Below are 18,811 nucleotides of genomic sequence, written 5' to 3' on the forward strand. Positions count from 1 at the left end.
TCTATTTTCTTCACCCTCTGCTCCTTTTCCAAGATAATGACACTGCTTTCCTACACACAAAGATGCACTCCAAGAACATATATTAAAAATACAGAATGTGTAATTCCATGGTTAGTCATAGAAATCACCAAGTATGTTGGTGGCAAAAACACAGATAGAATCAAAGCATCTCCAGTGCATCAGGAAAAAAACCCCAACAAATCATTACCAGCTGCCTAAGACAGACCTTTAGGGGAGGTGTTACCTTACTGCACTATTAGGCATACAGACAAAGGGGAAGGAGGTCTTATCCTGCTTCCTTTTCCCAGCCCAATCTCTTATGTTAACATTTCTGAAACTGATATTGCTCGCAGTAATTGCTGGAAATCAGCAATATATTTTTCTTTGATCTCTGTGTCAGTTTTAAGCAGATGTACGTAACGAAATATATCTTAAAAAAATTACCTAGGACAAGAGCTGCAGTAGGGATTTCTCTGGACTTCATCTGACAAGTCCATTCTGTTGTCTTCTCTTGGAACTCAGAATGAGACCGCCTCAAAAAACTTACTAGGTTATCAAATAACTGCTTATTCAAGTCTTCCTGTATTTGCTGTAAACAAACAATATTTTATTTATAGAAATGTGGAAACATCAGAATATCTTCATTTTCCTACCCCTTTCCTGCATAATTTTTAATCCTTAAAACTCCAGGATAAAATTTTAAGTAACACTACAGTTTCCTGTGAACTATAAACATGCAAATTTATTCACTGTGTGGCGAACACAGACATTTCCCATCTTGGAACTTCTGGTCAAATGCCTCAACAATAACTTGGAAAGCAAATGAGCTTAACTGTGTTGTCACACCACATGCTTTAAAGAAGAAGAAAAAACATCATACTGAAAAAACATCACACAAAGTGACACAGGAGGAATAAAACAATATAATTAGTTTCTGGAAGAATGTTCATGAAAATTCCTATTATTTCCTTTTGGCTTTCAAAACAACTGTAAATATTTTTCCAAGAAATCTATAGGAGCGCAAACATTCCACTCCTCCAAAACTAATTCAGGATGAAAAAAAAAAAAAATAAAGGAAGGCATTAAGTATGCTTTATAGGAAAAAAAACCATGACTGCCACATTTGCTACACTGTCTTTTGTCCTTCAGGATGATTTTCATGCAAGAATGCGTATATGCTGAAACACATGTAAAGGTAAGAGAAAGCAGGAGGAGACAAAACTTTTAGAAGCAGATATATAGTGGCAGAACTTTGTATTTCTTTTATTATGTATGTGCCTTTGACAATCTGTCTCTAATCCAAGATAGATCTTCTACTGCTAGAACAACCAAAAAAACTTGTACTCTGAAGTTCAGGATATCAATATATATTCTGGAACACAGATGTTAGAAACAAGATTAAACCCCTTCCCCCAGTAAAATCAACATTAAGTTTTATTAGCAACAAGAAGCGACACACGCAGCAGTGAAACTGATTTTAAATGAAGTGGCAAAGGCCATCTCTAGCAGCATTGATGAGGCAGCTATCAAAGGAGTCAAGGTCACATCTCCAGGAGACTGCATGATGCCTGCTCAAAAACGTGAGCTCTATTTCCGTTATACAGAAGGGCTCCTCCTGCTCTCCTGAACAACTGATAAAACTGTACACAAAGTAATCTTACTCTTACTCATAATCTTACTCTTTTCACCCTATCAAAAAATATCCTTCTGTCCTTTCTGATGTTGATTTTGCACCTCTGAGCTCCCACCTGATAAATTCTATGGAAACTCAGAAGAAACTATAACATGGCATATTAAAAAGAAGAGTTTACACCATCAGCTTTGTAACAGCATTGTAACAGCTCCTGTATTACTATATCTTCCATAACAATCCTCCAAGCTTCTGCTTCAGAATCCATCAGATCTTGGACTTCTCTGATCGTTATTGTACATGTTAAGACAGCTTAATGAAAACAAGAACCCGAATCCATACTTCGCATGGTTACAGCATACATTATTTCTTCCAGTGTGCATTTGTGAAGACGGAATTCAGTCTGCCATAGCATTACACATTTACTTAGCTTTCCTAAAATCATAGAATCGCTGAGGTTGGAAGGGACCTTTAAGATCATCAAGTCCAACCTTTAACCTACCCTGACAAAAGCCACTTCTAAACCATGTCCCTAAGTGCCCCATCTACCCTTTTTTTAAACACCTCCAGGGATGGTGAATCCACCACCTCCCTGGGCAGCCTATTCCAATGTTCAATAACCCTTTCAGTGAAGAAATGTCTCCTAATATCCAATCTAAACCTCCCCTGACATAACTTGAACCCGTTTCCTCTTGTCCTATCACTTGTCACCAGGGAGAAGAGGTCAGCCCCCATCTCTCTACAACCTCCTTTCAGGTAGTTGTAGAGGGTGATAAGGTCTCCCCTCAGCCTCCTCTTTTCCAGGCTAAACAACCCCAGCTCCCTCAGTCATTCTTCGTAAGGTTTGTCCTCCAGACCCCTCACCAGCTTTGTAGCCCTTCTCTGGACATGCTCCAACACCTCAATGTCCCTAAATCCATCAGTCTGTTCTTGTCAAAACAACTTTGTAACTGGCACTATTTTGGTAGTGTTCCAGAAAGTATGCTAGGCTGCTCTGGATCTCAAGTGACCAACTCATTTACTTGCATGACACCGCTTAGTCTGGAAAAGTCATATGAACGGGAAGTTCAGTCCCTGCTACAACACCAGGTTTGGTCGTGATTATCTGTTGAGTGGTCTGAAAACCATTGACTCCACATTAGAGCTAAAATTACCATATTACACCCTCACTTAGGCTTTTTGTTTCTAATCTGGATCCTGGTAGCACAACTGGAACTCCTCATCTTACAGGAAGGGAATGTTTCTGAGAGTCCTTGATGAGATGTATCATAATAAAGACATTTGCAAGGCCACTGCTGGCAGCAGGGGTCAAAACTGGGATACTTTGCAATACTGAAACAAAAATGGTCCAAAATTCATCTTTCAAGAGTGATGGGCAGTTCCTGCAGTACTTTTGCCAGCTTTTCATGTTGCGAGAGGACTGAAAGGACATCATCACCAGTCAACAGATGGTGCTGCCACAATCACAGCACAGTTTACAATGGACATACAAAGGCCAGGAGTGCTCTGCCACAAGGTGCTTGGAGGTCATATCCTCTTCATTCTTCAACACCTCAAGCAAATACCAGAGAAGTGGGAAAACACCAGCACAAGCACATGGCCTGCCAACAAATTGTCAGGTAGCAGCACCCTGGCAAAAACTTTGGAGAACATCCTGCTAGGCTCCCTTAGCACACTACCAGATGCCCTAGACTAAAAGTCCAAACCAGAAAGCCAGGCACTTCGCAAGTATTCTGCCATGAAACATGTTTACTACACCACGGTTTGTATATATATATATATATATGTATATATAAGAAATAAAATCCTGACTGGATAAAGCCCTCACCTACCTGGTCAGACCTCACAGATGAGGCTGATTTGAGCAGGAATTCAGACTAGAGACTTTCTGACTTCCCTTCCAACCTGAATTATCACACAATTTTATATATAAGAACAATCGTCACCTCCAAGTTTGCCAACAGTGGGACAGAAGAACGGTAATTCAAAGCTCAGCAGAAAAAATATCAGAGATACTTTTTATCCAGAAGGTGGACAAAGAAAATTCTATGTATAGCAGCAAAAGTAACTGCAGATAATCTGTCCTTGGGCAAATCAAACTCTAAGGCAAGGCTCATATCAATTTGTCAATGTAGGATGAACTGTCTTCCACTAGGAGGAGGAATAACAGAAGAAAGTATTTGGCAAACTTCTAGCAGCCTCAAAGAAAACAAGCGTAGGAAAGAATGATGATTTTCCAAATGGCAATGGCTCTTGTGCTTCTGTGCAGTTAAAGCAGGCTTTCTCTATGACGGGCTGTGCCTGCTGCTCTGGGAGAATTCCTTCCAGACCACTAGGGAAAAAATCAACAACACTTCTTCAACCTGAAAATCCTGCAGCCATTGTTGGCGATGTAGGAGGATTGTCTCAAAAGCCTTGACAACACTGTGCCAAGGAAACAAGATCCAAGCAAAGGTCTTCCATAAGCAGCTACAGAATGCCATCTTTCCTACAGTCCACTGTGTAGCTGACAAGGCAGTTTCTGGTGCAGCTGCCAACACTGGTAGCTAACCCATCCAGCTGAAGTAGTTGGCAGGAAGATATCAAATATACCTCCACAAACTTCTGTGTGTTCTCTATAATCAGCACCACAATGTAGCTCACTGCTTTGCACAGGCTGGCTAGTTATGGTTTGAAAAGGGTGCTGACTAGTCAAAGTGAGCTGGACCTTGGAATAGTAGGAACAGAATCAGAGGAATTTATGAGTTTAGCCCAAGGGTCCAGATTGTAAGCTACATCCAGCTGGCTTCTACGCTACATCCCAAAACAAACTTTGGAAAAAAAATTCTCATAATATCTAGAGTCCAACAGACTTGCCCAGAATCCTTGACACTGAATAGAGGAGGAAATCCCTGCTGTACAGAAGCAATTATTCATACTGTAATGTGAGCCAGCTGGCTATAGGGACACAACAACAGCATGCCATCTAACGTATAACAATTAGGAGGCCACAGTTCAGTATGAAATTAACTCCCACCTTCACCAGACAACCCCACTGACACTGTCCAAACTAATTCAATAGACTATGCTTGCAGCTGTGTCATTCAGTATTTGACATCCATGCAGTTGTATTCATAAATCCACTGTGAATCCTGAGCTGCTGTGAACTCTGTAACACTGAAGTCAAGAGCAGCCCAAAATCCTCAGAGGACTGGCAAGCACATAACTGAATTGAAGGTAGAAAATAGTAGTATGCCAGGAATTATTAAAAAGGACGATTAGTAAGAAGAGAAGCTTAGAAGCAGCAGCTTGAAACAGCAAAAGCATGTAGTTCTGTGGTTAGGAGTAATGTGTAATTGATGGATTTGTCATTCCTATTTCCTATTCTGGCCAGGGATTTCAGTCTCAGTCAATTATTTCTGGCCCTTTTATTGCTTAACTAATTGCCTTTTAAGCGTGTAAAAAAAGATCTCCAGAAACAAAGAAGCAAGCAGCATTGTTACAAATGCTTTAGTACCTCTGTAGTATTAGGTGCAGGACTCACCTCTGTTTCCAATTTGATCTCATTCCATAAAGACTGACAAGTAACATATCGCAACTCAGTATCTTCTGAATCATCTTTCCTTTCTCCAAAATGGTTAACTAGAAAGACAGCAAGCAAAGGCAAGCACAAATAAGATTATTAAAACAAAACATTTTTTGTTGAGAAGAAAACAAAGTACCTGACTGAAACGAGAATACCTTAATATACCTATGTATTTGAGAGAGATGACTTTTCTCTTTCCCAATTAATTAACTGCTAGTATGTGGTAGAATAAGTGAGGGAACAGGGAGAATCTATTACTGCCATATGCAGGCAAGAGAACTGGATTCCATCTCAAATCCCAGATTAGTTAAAGACTAAATCAGAGCAAACAGCCTTTATTATTAAAATTAAAAAAAAAAAAAAATAATCTTTCCCTTATTTCAGAAAGTTTTGTGGGTTTCTTTCACCTATTAAATATTCCATCTTCCTTCACTACTACAGTCAGATATGAACCATAAACGCCTGCAAGAACAGATACATGAAAATCCTTTCTGTTCCCCAGGTACGATGTAGCTAAGACACATTTCCTGAAAATAATAAGGTATATTATTCCCAGTCCCTGGGAAGGGACTGTCAGGTTACATGAAATACAGATTTAGTCATTTTTTTTCAAATACATTTAAACGACACAACTACGCCAGCAAAACTTTTAAGCACAAACCAGGCCTACATTTCTGGCTAACCTCTAAACTGCCTCTTACTTCTATAAGTGTTCTTTATGAAAAAGAAAGGGAGAATCAGATCCTTTTTGGTAAAACAGTGTCTTGGCACATTTGCTGAATACATCTGTCTTCCCAGGTGCTGCTCTGCCTCACAGATGTGCGTACAGAATCTCTCCACCAGCTTCCAACTAAAAAGGAAAGACAGAGCTGGGAGTAAAATGGGAGACTAAACAGAAACTAGTATAACTGAGTGAGATTTTTCTTACTGTTTTTTCCTCCCACATTCACGCAGTCTACATTTCCCTTAAAAAAAAAAAAAGAAGAAAAAAGAAAAAAAAAGAAAAGCATGGGCTTGGAACCATCCTTCTACTCCCAGCATACATTTTGCAGGCCTGGTGTAACTTTAAGGCTTCACTAACACCACCTGTAAGAACATAAAGACTGTAGATTAAGTAAACAGCCTGTGAACTGTTGCTACAAGGTGTCATTAAACATAACAATTGCTTTTTTCTAAACATATGCATATAAAAAATTTAATTTGCTATCCATTAATGTTCATTTGGTGGCCATTAAATGGAGCATCAGCAATGGTCTGGTCTCTACAAAAGTGCCAGTTGATGCATGCATTCAATCTCCTAAAGCATTAAAACCACCCAAAACAGCTCTTTAAATGACAAAGAAGAGGCACTTCTCATCCTCCATTCTCATTGTCTCCCCTAAACTTACACCTCATTTGTATTCCTAAGAAAAATCACTTTAAATACATAACCCACTCTGATTACACAGGTCCCAGGCTTCTAGTCAAAGAAAATCCAGCCACCACATTACTGCTAATATACCAAAGCAGAATATTATTTTTGTACTACCAAAACTCAAACTACAGGTGCAAATGCGCGCAGAAGGTTTTTTGCAGGGTGCAAGAGTGTTATCAACTATCAATGCTGTGAAGTTTCACAACTGAAACTTCACACTTGACAGGTTTGGGCTTCCAAACTGGACAGCTGCATGTCAAAGTACTGTTTATTTAGAACACCCTTTTAACTCACTGCTGTGAGCAGCCAGACTAGCTCACCTCTGCCTCTCTTTTAGGGGTAGTTCAGTTAAATTTATTTTTCTGTCTCAAAGCATTTGCTAAGTAGAGCAACATGTTTAGTAGGATTTATACAAGCATTACTGATCTTGCAGAGATGAAAACATAATATCCAGTAAGGGGTAAAATTTAAATGGGGTTTAAGTGCACAGGTGTTGGTTGTTGTGACTTGCAGTGACTTGGAATAACAGACTGGATTCTATTTCCCTGCCTCTCATTCCCTGAGCTACAGATGTTCCAACTCTCACAGAAAAAATAATTTGGGATTAATTTTAAAGCAGGTGTTACAGCAAATCCCTACGGTAATGAATGAGCCTGTGGTGATTTCCACAAAAATCTGTCCTTATTACTTTCCCCTCCACTTTTTTTACACAAATTGTCACACCTTTTGACAGCTCTGGTGCTGCCCAAGAAACTTTAACCTGGGAATAAGGACATTAACTGAGGACATTTATAAGGACATTCCTAACTGAGTCTCAAACAGCAACTATTTAAGCAGCGTTATTTGTGTCTCCAATAAGAGTCACTCCTGTTCAGCCATCCTCTAATGACAAGAGACCTGTACGCACAGCATATATGCTGGAGAAAAGAAAAAATATATAACAAACACTACTGAACAGAAGCCATGGAATCTTCACAAATGGCTTTTCTTTCTTCTTTTCCTCAAGAAACTTAGGCAAACTACTGAGAATATGATGAGACTTATGAATGGGATATAATTTCTGACTACCATAGCTTAGAAGTGGCTCAATCAGACTCTTCAGATAAATAGTTTGTCAGTCAGTAAACAATTTATGGTAGCTGCAAAGACAAACATAGCTATATGATCTTGATTGATGAAGATGAAAAAACCCCACATTTACACTAGCCAACAATTTGCTGGGGTTCCTCTGAAGAAATGAGTTTTCAGCAATATTGATATCAAGCAGCAACAGAAATTCTCACACAACTATGACAGAATTCAATCAGATGCGGTGAACCTTCCAGGATTAACCCAAGCATAGCAACACATATCAAAATGCACTAACCTGTTTTCTGAGACACCCTTCTCTTCTTGGGACTTGGTTTAAAAACAAAGCATCCCTAGAGAATAGCAAAAAAATATAAACTTCAACATAAGTGTCAATCTGATGGGTGCCTAAGGCCACTTTAGTCTCCTTTAATTCCAGTGCTCCATTAAACCAACAATTCGAACTGAATTGCCAGCATCTTAAGGATATCAGTTTGCATGTCGTCCCTTTATGTTTCTGTTTCAAGCTGAAAAACTAGTGGAAGCAGCATCCCAGCATATTTGGTAGGAACTTTTTCACCTTTCCGATATATTCTTAAATTCAACCATCAAAGAGAACAGCAGCAGATTCTTTAAACTTCCCATAACCTCCAACAGGTTTAGAATTAAGAGAAAACGATTCCCTGAGGACACATCAATAGTGTTTTCTCAGTACAGTTTCAGCTAAAAACACAACAAAAGAAAAAAAGCAAAATGCTGGGAGGAATAGAAAAGGTGAGGCAGAATAATGCAAGTATTATTAAGTGACTTACAAAAGTCAATGACACACCCTAGCTACAGAGGACGAGTGCATCCCAAAAAGAGTAAAGGTGGTTCAAAGCAGAATGATAAATGGATTGGAAAAGGTTCAGATAAATAAAAACCCTGGCTCCAAGGAAGTCCTCCAGACAGAAGTCATGTCCCAGTTAGATCAGTTTCATCAAAAAGGAGGAGGAAATAAAACACAAGTATTAAGCTTTGAGTTCTTGAAGATTTTTTTCTTTTTCCTCTAGAAAATCTGAAATTTCTTCCCTCATCCTCTCCAATAAAAACTCATCATTTTGAAGAGTTATAATAATTTCCTATAGATCAGAAATCACATGCATTCCCCAACTCTCACTGTGAGGTTCCTGAAACTGGCCAAAATAACTACAAATCACATATATAAAAGAAGAAACAATGTATGCTTAAGTCAAATGAAACATAAATATTATTTAATGCTTTACAAGCATTGGATTTCTCTACGCCACTGAATGCAACAGAGACCAGAATATAAAATGGCAAAAAAGTACTACATATCAGACATGGGAGACAAGGGGGGGACACACCTTTCACTACCTAACTACTTAATGGCAACGGCCATTTTTGAAAGGGAAATCCACTTGTTTTGGGTTAAGTTTTAACTTTGTTTGGAAGTACTTCCCTTTACTACTAAAAGTAATAACCTGCACAGTGACTTCCACACTGGAGGATCCAGCTGCACGTCACAATTCAGTGAAAAACAATATAAAGGAGAGGAGTCTTCCGATGATAAAAGCATCCCTTCCTGCGTCAAAGGAAGTTAGACGCTCCAATACAACATTTTAAGTCTCACTACCTATTAACGCTCTGGCGAATGCGCTGTACCTACTGCCAACCCTGACTAGAGGCCAGATAAAAGCTTTTCAGCTCAGAAATATTAAGGTGACAATAGATATTTTAACATTACACGTGAGTGACAGGGCTTCTATTTTTATTTCTCTGTTAAATTTGTTTTGGGAGAAGACACAATGAGCATTGCAAAGTGGCAGCAAGCGATGCCGCCAGAATTCAGCTAGAAGTGGCAAAACCTACAGCCACAACGCTACTGCTCACTTCTAGGTGCGGTTCCCTTCAAGTACGAGCGATTTTCCTCTGCCAGCAGGACAGAGGAGCAAGGCAGGAGGCCTGGCTGCGGTGAGAAAAAGTGCCCTGAGTCAAGCAGGAGGGATGAAGAGCCACCAAGACTTGGCACAGCAAGGGAAAGGAACAAACAGCGGGATAGGACAACCAAGCCTAGGCACAGGGGATGAGGGAAACGGCAGCGGATGGGGATTAGGGAGCGGAGCAGAAGCAGGACGCGACGGGAGAGACAGGGCAGCTCTGCGGGTCAGCTCCTCCAGCACCCGCACCACCGCCCTCTTCCCCTCAGGCGGCCCGGTGAGGACGGCTCCGAAGGGGCCGCTGAGGCCGGGCGAAGACCCCAGTCCCGCCGAGGCGGGGGAGCACCCAGTGCTTTAGGTACGCCCGCCCGCCCGCCGTGCGAGGCCCCGGGCCGCCGAGGCAGGGCTGGAGCGAAACCCGGCGGCAGACACCCCCCACCTCCCCTTCCCGGTGCGGCGGTTGGAGGGCGCCCCTACCCCCCTCACCTTGGAGACGGAGCACGTGCTCATGTCGCCTCTCTGGAGCCGCAGGCCCAGCGGTACCGGACAGGCCGCCTCGCCGCCGCCGGAGCCGCAGGGGGCGGGACCCACCGGCAACAGCCGCTCGGCTCCAGTGAAACGCCGCGGCCTGCTGGGCTCGCCTCGCCGCTCTCCCCCCTCCCCTGCGCGGTGGGACAGCCCTCTGCCTCTGCGCACCTCCTGGGCGCAAAGGGGGACAGGCAGTCTCGTCCTCCCCTTCCCACCCCCGTCCTGAGAATGGTACGGCTCAGCCCGCCCCTGGGCGGGCGGAACGGCGAGCCGGGGGGGGACGGGCGAGGGGAAGGGGCGGCTGCGACCTTCCGCCTGGCGGCGCAGCCATGGCAGCCTGTTCCTTTCGGAGGAGCATCGCTTCTCAGGTACGCCGCTCCCTCCCTCGGCTTGCTCGGAGGAGGGGTGCGCCATAACCGAGCCTTCTCCATTTGCAACCTCCCCCGGACACCCTCCCCCAACGCCCCCCCCGAGCGTCTTACAGTGGGCCCGGCCTGTGGGCTGCTCCGCCCCGCCCCTCGCTGGCGGCCGGTGAGGGGAGCCCTTGGCGGGAGGCGTGAGGGGACCGGCGTGGGAGGACGGTGGTCTCTTCACCGACTTAATGCGGTTTCCCCTTCATCTTGGCAAGAATCCGGCCGTTCGTGGCCTATTAGTGAGGCTGTGGTGTGGTGCCTCCTCGTCCCCCGCTTACGACGTGCGGGAAAACTTAAGTGGGGTGCCGCGGCTGGATAAGTCGATAAAGGCACGCGAGGGTTCGATGGGATCCTTCATGGAGGGAAGGAAAAAAAAAAAAAAAGCAAGCTATATGTGTGGTGTTTTGTCTCGCTTTTTATAAGGCTCCTTTAACATCTCTTGGGTTTGTATTGCTCTGGTGAGACCCCCACCTGCAGTACTGAGTCCAGTTCTGGGGCACCCAGCATAAGAAGGGCATGGACCTGTTGGAGTCCAGAGGAGGCCACGAGGATTATCCGAGGGCTGGAGCACCCCTCCTATGAGGACAGGCTGAGAGAGTTGGGGTTGTTCAGCCTGGAGAAGAGAAGGCTCCAGGGAGACCTTATAGCAGCCTTCCAGTACCTAAAGGGGGCCTATAAGAGAGATGGGGAGGGACTCAGGGAGTATAATGATAGGATGAGGGGTAACGGCTTTAAACTGGAAGAGGGTAGATTTAGATTGGATATTATGAAGAAATTCTTTCCTGTGAGGGTGGTGAGGCACTGGCACAGGTTGCCCAGGGAAGCTGTGGATGCCCCATCCCTGGAAGTGTTCAAGGCCAGGCTGGATGGGGCTTTGAGCAGCCTGGTCTAGTGGGAGGTGTCCCTGCCTATGGCAGGGAGGTCAGAACTAGATGATCTTTAAGGTCCCTTCCAAATCTAGCCATTCTATGGGTTTTTTTATTGTCTTGCTTATAATAGCTAATAAATACTTGCTTTTTCATCTGGTTTGAAATTTGCTTTCAGATATAATGATGCATCCCCCATCAGTATTTAAACAGGGAGCAGTATTTTTCCTGGATGTTTTTGCTTATGCCACTCTGTTCTTTATTTTGAATTTAGCTTTCAAAGGTTTTGGATCTGCCACCAGAAAATTTAATAAAGTCCATATCTGCAGTTCCCGTCTCCAAAAAACGGTAGTGTTTACACTTTATCATACAATATTATGTTGTGTTTTATTATTTTCTGTTCAGCTTATTATTGCAAGAGCTTAACAGGACTTTAGGGAAAAAGAAATACAGAAAAAACAAACCAAAGCAAATGTAGCCATCCAATTATAAGAAGATATCTAAATCTAATTAAATCGATGTATTTTTTTAAACCAAGCTCAAAACAAATAATTGCTTAAGAAGCTGTTGAATGGCAGATATTTCAGATCTGGCTGTAAAACTGCTTGGAACCAATGTGAAGTTATTATGGGCTTTTTTTTAGTGTCCTGCTTAAGAGGTGTAATGGTGTTAGCAAGTAAATTACATTTATTCGTGAGCATAAATTTTGTTCATTCTGAAATGGTGTTCCTACCATATCTATTTCCTGATTGTATTAGTTAAAGCAAATGTAATGTTTGGCCTTATATTATAGCTTTCTAAACATAGTGAACTTTTAGGTATCTGTGACTGGTTTATGTTTGCCAAGTAGACTTGTCATATGCAGAGTGAGCTTGAATCTGCCAAATCTCCCCATCATTTCAACAGGGTTCTTTTCTGATTTTCATCTGTTCTTTTTTTCAGGCAAGTTGCTGATTTCCAGCTTTCCATTGCTTCTGTGACAGAAGACAGTTCTCGAAATTGCTTAGCACAAGATCCTCAGCTTCAAGCTCAGAAGCTAGCTGAAAGGGTATGCTAATGCATTAATCTTACATATTTGATGAAATAACAAACTTACAGACTAGAGGTTGAACAAGAAATGGTATATTCTTTCTCCACACATCTGCTTGGGTCAGAGTAGCTTAATGACTGCACCTAGTATAATTGTACACAGAATCTTCACAGGGAATTGGAGAAGCAGTTTTAGGTAAGGTTCTTGTGAAGTTATTGTTTTCAAATAGTTTGAGAGTAAATAATATTTGTGAAGTTAGGAGGGTATCTAAAGGGTATGCCATGGTCTGTACTCAGGAAAAAATTGAGTGTGTACTGGCTTGAAAAATCAAAGACAGCAAAATCCAGCACCAGGATGGCAATGGAGAAATTTAGCTTGTGGGTCAGACAGGCCAGATTTTCAAATCCTTAATGCTTGAAATTGAGGTTTCTTAGAACAGCAATTTTTTCAGGTATGTTAGTCTGGGAAATGGTAGTAGCTGAGGTGTTAAGACTAACTACGGCATAAAAAAGAAGCAGCATGCAAAACAAGGTCTACAGAAGTAACATAAACCTCAAAGGAAGGGAAGGAAATAAAAATTTGGAGGAGCTGGCGTGCATAAAATTGAACAAAAGTGGGATCAGAAAGGTCATGCTGAGGTTTAAGGGAGTGTTTGAGCTGAAAAAAAATCCTTTACAATCTGAAAATTGCTGATGCCAAAGAGGAGGAGTACTAACTCGGAAGTTGTTGCAAAGTTAGTTACAAAGTGGAGCTACATTGCATAATAAAAGTGCAAAAAAGATTCTTCATCTGCATCAGAAAGAGCAAGGTTGAGAAGGAATCAGTTGGGTTGCTATATGATCAGGAGTTAAAAAGGACAAATAAAACCGGTTATAATACTACTGAGAAGCTAAACTATTTCTTCATTTCATTCTTCACTGCTGACGTGTTGAAAAGATCCATTATTTTAGATGAATTCTTGTAGCAGATGAATATTCTGACTCAGGTGAAAGAAGAACTGATGGTGTACAGATGTACAATCAAAAGTTCTGAAACAGCTTAAAGATGATAGAATCATAGAATGGTTTGAATTGGAAGGGACCTTCAAAGGTCATCTAGTCCAACCCTCATTCAATGTGCAGGGACATCTTCAACTAGATCAGGTTGCTCAGGTTGTACCTGATCTAGAACCTGAAAATAATTCATGTTGGAAAGGATCTCAGGAAGTTACCTGTTCCAGTCTCCTCCTCAGTGCAGGCTGTTGAGGGCGTTTGGATGAGGTTGCTCAGGGCTTTTGAAATCCTATCAGGTTTTGAAAAGCTTCTAAGGATTTGACAGCCTCCCGGAGCAGTCTGGTTCAAGACTGTAACATCACAGTAACAATTTTTTTTATTTTTATTTTTTGTGTGTGTCTAGTCTGTCGCTTTAAAAACAGTCGCTGTTCCCAGTGGTTAGAAAGCTAATAAATTGTCTCTCTCCTTTATTGTTTGTGGCTCATTAAATAAACCTGGGGCACTTATCCCCACATGTTTAAATGGAAGAGCAGTTGTAGCAGTAAAGAAGAGCAGACCATCAATATAAGTCCCATAACTGAATAGACCATGCTGTTTAGACACAGGAAAAAAAATACTTTAATCTCTTAGAATGTTTTTTGTTGAGTAGTGGATAAAGGAGATGAATTTAGTATAATTTGTTTAGACTGGTCATGTAATCCAAAAAAAAGGTAAGTAGTGTAGAAATTAGCAAAATATGACCACATATCAAAAACTAGCAGAGAGAAAAATGTAGGCAATTATCAGTTTTTGTCATGATAAACAGTTGATGAGTGCCTCAAGGTTCAACAGTACGTTCTTAGTCGCTCCTGAGGAAATAGGTCACAATACTTGAAATACAGATATTTAGGTTAGACAGAAAAGATGGAAATATTTCTTGTTGACTGAAATAGCCTAAATAATAAGGCAACATGATACTACATGAAACATAATGTGCTCTAACGTGATGAGAATTGCTTGTCAGAAAGGTCAGAACTGTTGTGTTTCCGTGGGCTTTTGATTTCATCTGGCTGGCTGATTCTTGTTTCATCTCTGGACTGTTAGTTCCTTGTGGAGGGAACATTGTGTTGTGGGGTTTTTATGCCCCTGTATAGCATAGTGGCATTCTGGTCCAAGCCTTAGGCATAGGGAGGTCTGGTTACTAAAGAACCACAGGGCACTTGGAGGAGACTTAAAGTTATGGAGAGGCCAGATAAGCACTCATAAGAGAGGTGAAAGACACTGAGATGACAAATGACAGATTATGTAGAAAAAACGTTTAGCAGAACAAATGGTATGGAGAAAATCCAGTGGGAATTTCTGTTTTCTCTCTGCCCTGTAACATAAGTAAAAAGGACCTTTCATATAATGAAAAGGTGTGAAATTCGGAGTCAATACAAGAAATATTTTTTCATGCAACTTGTGATTAAACATTGGAATTTGTTGTTATTGTAGCTTGTGAAGGTTAAAGAACTTCAAGGCTAACTATGATTTCATCTCCTGGTTAAGTTACTGTCTAAGCTGGAGACCTAGCATGGGGGTAGAATTTCTTCATGCTGTTGAGCTTCAGTAGGAATGTATAACTTGCCTCTCTCAAAGATATTAACCAAGTGATAAAGTGATTGTGTCCTCTTTTATGTGCTTTCCATCCCCTTTTTTTTTTTTGAGACAATTTCTTGGCTATGAAAGACAGCTAGTTTAATAAGACACTCTCAAACCTGAGAGGTTGAAATCCAAAACTCAGCCTGTGAAGAGAACAAAATTTGTGTAGAGAGGAGGTTGACATTAGGGGATATGTGCCCAAATATTTCTTACGGGTTCAGAATTTTCAAAACATGTGCATTTTGGAAATTGTAAATGAAATGTTTAATAAATTTGCCTTTAACACCTTTATTTTTTATCACTGGGTACTACAGAACATTGTAATTGAAGTCAGAAACATTAAGAAACAGCAGTCCAAAACTGTCTCAGTTTTTCTTTAAAACATTGATCTTGATTTTTTTTCTTTTTTTTTTTTTAAGTGCTATCAGGTTCTGTGTAAGTTGCCAAATGTATCTCAGCTTTTTTGTGTACAAAGAGATCAACTACTGCTCCCAGTGAAAATAAAACAGACTTTACACATGCAGGGACTGAAGTAAAACATGTGTGACATTTCAGGCTGAGTTACGTTCAGAGCTATTAAGCACGGATTGGAAAAAATAAAATCATCCCTTTTCCAACAGGGTTAGTTAAATGATCCATTTGTGATTGCTTCAAACCAATAAATAACATTTTATGTTTGTAGTGGATTAAATTAATATTTATAATGGATTGAATTACAGTTTTCCAATTTAGTTGTTTTCATGTAGAGTTTCTATTTTGTTTTGTTCTTTTAGCTAAAATGTGATGCCGTAGTGAGTGAAATCAGCGCTGGTCCAGGAACAGTGAACTTTACAATAAACAGGGAATTATTAGCAAAGGTGAGTGCTATATTTCAGATGCATTAAGGTAAAAATAAATTCCTCAATGTAAAACTATAGAACACTTACGTTGTCTTAGAAAAGTATTTTATATATAAGACTTTTGTAACTTCTCCTTGAGGATCCCTGTTGCTGATTTGTTATGTAGACCTGCATTTTGGAATGAGGCTCAAAAAAGCTTATCCTTATGAGGAAACAAGTATCTACCATTCACTGATAATTTGTAATTCTTCTTCTTCCTCTCTCTCTCTCTCTGCTTTAAAAGGCAGGCTTGGCACCTGCTTTGAGTTTCTACAGTGTACAACTCAAAAGAATATTAGACAGATACTACTCCTAAAAAGGCTTAATGAAGAAATACAGTGGACAGTGATGTAAAGCTGGGAAAAGGTTGAAACATTAATCTACCTTATGTTCTTGGATGAACAATGAAAGCAGTTTAAATTCAGAGGGTCCTGGGTAGAATCCTGTTTACATGAGAACGCTCTTATTTTACATGAGTTCACTGTTCTACCCACCCTTTTGGACTTAGTTTCCTTTCCCACCAATTATCCCCGGGTTAGTCTCTTGCCCTTTCATGTTATGTAACTAAAAAATGATAAATCCTAGCCTTTCCACTTCCTTTTAAGTTTCCACCAAAATCTCTGCCTATAATTTCTCTAACTTTTTAAGTGATCAGATGCATCTTTCAAAAGTTAATGGCATTTTCATATGCATATGAGATCTTGTTTGCTTGGCAGACCAGCCACCTAATTGCTGATGTGCATAAAGGCTGTGGGATCAGACTTTGGTGTGATTGTTAAACAGTTTTCCTGATCACGCTTTCTGTTGTTGAAACATATTTTCCTTTTTTTTTTCCTTTTTTTTATGTCTTCCTTGTGATTTAGACAGTGTTGCAGCAGGTCTTGAAAGATGGCTCAGAGTATGGAGTGAAAAGTGAACTTTTCTCTACAGTGCCTAGACAAAAGACAGTGATTGAGTTCAGGTAAGCACATGTGATGAGTCCTTTGAGAAAATTGCCTTGTCTACTGATTGATATTTTGCTGATTGATATTCATTGCTGTAATACATGATGCCTGTGAAGTGAAACCATATTTACAGTATTATATTCAGCTGTATTTGATACTCTGATACATTTGCCAAGTATAGAATATAAGTGATGTTTAGGGAATTGAGGCTTTTTCGCAGAATATATTTTTGGTGTTTAAAGAGTTCACGCCTCACACTGCCCTCCACTAAGAATATTCTCATTTAGTGCATAACAGCATTCAGTTTTTAAGTAGGCTTCTTTTATTTCGTTATCAAGAAACATCATCTGAATTTTCAGCCACTAACCCACTTCTTTTTTTCACCTTAATACCTTTCTCCCTAACTTGCTAAGGCAGCCAGGCATTTGTGTTGCTAAATCTTCTCAGTTGCTGGCTCCAAAATTTGTCCAGTGCAATTTTGTTTATGGTCATCTGCTCATGGAATGAAAAGTGGCTGACTCAGACCTCTTTATGTATAAATATTTTTATTCACTTATACTCCTGCAGGCTTCCATAGTCACAGAAAGTAAGCACTTGTCTTTAATTTGGAGGGTGACTTTTCATAGCTGAACTTCCATTTTATTATCAGCGGTGAATAATTGTGGGTACAGGGTTTTTTTGAGGGGGCAACTGTTGGTAGAAGAAGATGTGATTTTAGTTACTGATTCTTGTACACAAGGTCTTCTGTTCTGGTATGAAATTTATCTCTAATAAAGGTATAAGAATGATCCATATGTCCAAAACATGCAAAGAGTGAGAAGGTAGTGTAAGTCCTTTGCCACTAGTATAGTTGGGTTTTGGGAAGTTCTTTGGTGTGGGGTTGATTTTCTTTCCCTGTAACGCTGGCTGTTAACTGATAATGGAGGAAAAACTGGCTGTATAGGAAAATTTGCTGTCAGCTAATCAGGGAATTTTAAAGGGAAAATTGAAAATTGTGGGTTTATTTCAGTTCTGCTATATGCATCAGTTGAATTCTTTTTTGACTTGTTGATCTGACAGTCTGGTACATTGAACAAATGTTATTTGCGAAAATTTGTTACAGCTCCCCTAATATTGCCAAAAAGTTTCACATAGGACACTTGCGTTCCACAATAGTAGGTGAGTATGTGTTTATCTGCCTCCTAAAAGGGCTTCTTGGTCTTCCTGTTTCACTGGACTGGGGAACATTGCTAACCTCTCACTCTAGTGGAGTGGCTGCGTCAGGCTTGAGTTGCTAATTAAAAACCTTTTGCTCATTACACAGTGAAGAAAAGAGCGTGATGTGTTGCTGATAGATTTATTAAGTCACACGTAATATAGTTTTATGACTGTGAACATTAAATAAAGTAGTTTAAAATTGTTTGACAAAGACACCCAGGGCAGTTTTCATTGAGGTGTTATGAGAGTCCTTTGAATTTTAAATTTCCAATTTGCACCAGACTGCAGAGCAGTCAGATAGTTATATCTTGGTGGCTGTCTTGCAAAAAGCGTGCTTTTGTATGTTAATTACTTTATGCCGGTATTATTAACATAGTAGCTGTCTTTTGTAATGGAATAATGAATGTTTATTGTGCAGTACTCTAATGAAAAACATTATTTCTCCTTCCTTCCTTCCTCTCTCTCACAATAAAAACCAACAGGTTATTACCAGAAGATGCTACAGCATCTGTGCAGCTAATAATGTCTTAGTTTTAAATTATATTTAATGTATCAGGTATAATTATTAATTACATAAAGTTAATAATTCTCCCTCTTCATGGGCTGATAGCTGAGTGAAATTACATATTTTTGGCTCTTTGGTTCAATTTCTGGACCTGTTGCTATAGGAAAAAAAACATGTTCAAAAATAGTTCTGTACATCAATGTTTGTCCAATAGTAAGAGA

The 18,811-nt window shown here is 40.4% G+C and overlaps 2 protein-coding genes across 5 annotated transcripts in view; one reads left to right on the top strand and one right to left on the bottom strand.

Moving 5' to 3' along the window:
* Window positions 1-10,350, bottom strand: part of ORC3 (origin recognition complex subunit 3) — a 38,804-nt gene extending 28,454 nt beyond the window's left edge. The window contains exons 1-5 of one of the 2 annotated variants that reach the window (XM_063330020.1): window positions 10,104-10,183; window positions 7,976-8,030; window positions 5,879-6,045; window positions 5,154-5,251; window positions 445-589 (exon numbers count right to left, since the gene is read on the bottom strand). In XM_063330020.1, coding sequence (XP_063186090.1) covers window positions 445-589; window positions 5,154-5,251; window positions 5,879-5,981 — 346 coding nt within the window. In that variant the 5' untranslated portion in view covers window positions 5,982-6,045; window positions 7,976-8,030; window positions 10,104-10,183. Of the gene's footprint in view, window positions 1-444; window positions 590-5,153; window positions 5,252-5,878; window positions 6,046-7,975; window positions 8,031-10,103 lie in introns of both variants that reach the window. The other variant, XM_063330021.1, reaches the window with a different exon arrangement.
* RARS2 (arginyl-tRNA synthetase 2, mitochondrial) overlaps window positions 10,337-18,811 on the top strand; it is a 38,491-nt gene continuing 30,016 nt past the window's right edge. For 2 of the 3 annotated variants that reach the window (XM_063330022.1, XM_063330023.1), the window contains exons 1-6: window positions 10,337-10,513; window positions 11,699-11,772; window positions 12,367-12,472; window positions 15,840-15,923; window positions 16,808-16,905; window positions 17,991-18,046. In XM_063330022.1, coding sequence (XP_063186092.1) covers window positions 10,475-10,513; window positions 11,699-11,772; window positions 12,367-12,472; window positions 15,840-15,923; window positions 16,808-16,905; window positions 17,991-18,046 — 457 coding nt within the window. In that variant the 5' untranslated portion in view covers window positions 10,337-10,474. Of the gene's footprint in view, window positions 10,514-10,771; window positions 10,888-11,698; window positions 11,773-12,366; window positions 12,473-15,839; window positions 15,924-16,807; window positions 16,906-17,990; window positions 18,047-18,811 lie in introns of those variants that run through there. The other variant, XM_063330025.1, reaches the window with a different exon arrangement.

The sequence above is a fragment of the Chroicocephalus ridibundus genome, chromosome 3 (assembly GCF_963924245.1).
Source record: "Chroicocephalus ridibundus chromosome 3, bChrRid1.1, whole genome shotgun sequence".
Lineage (NCBI taxonomy): Eukaryota > Metazoa > Chordata > Aves > Charadriiformes > Laridae > Chroicocephalus > Chroicocephalus ridibundus.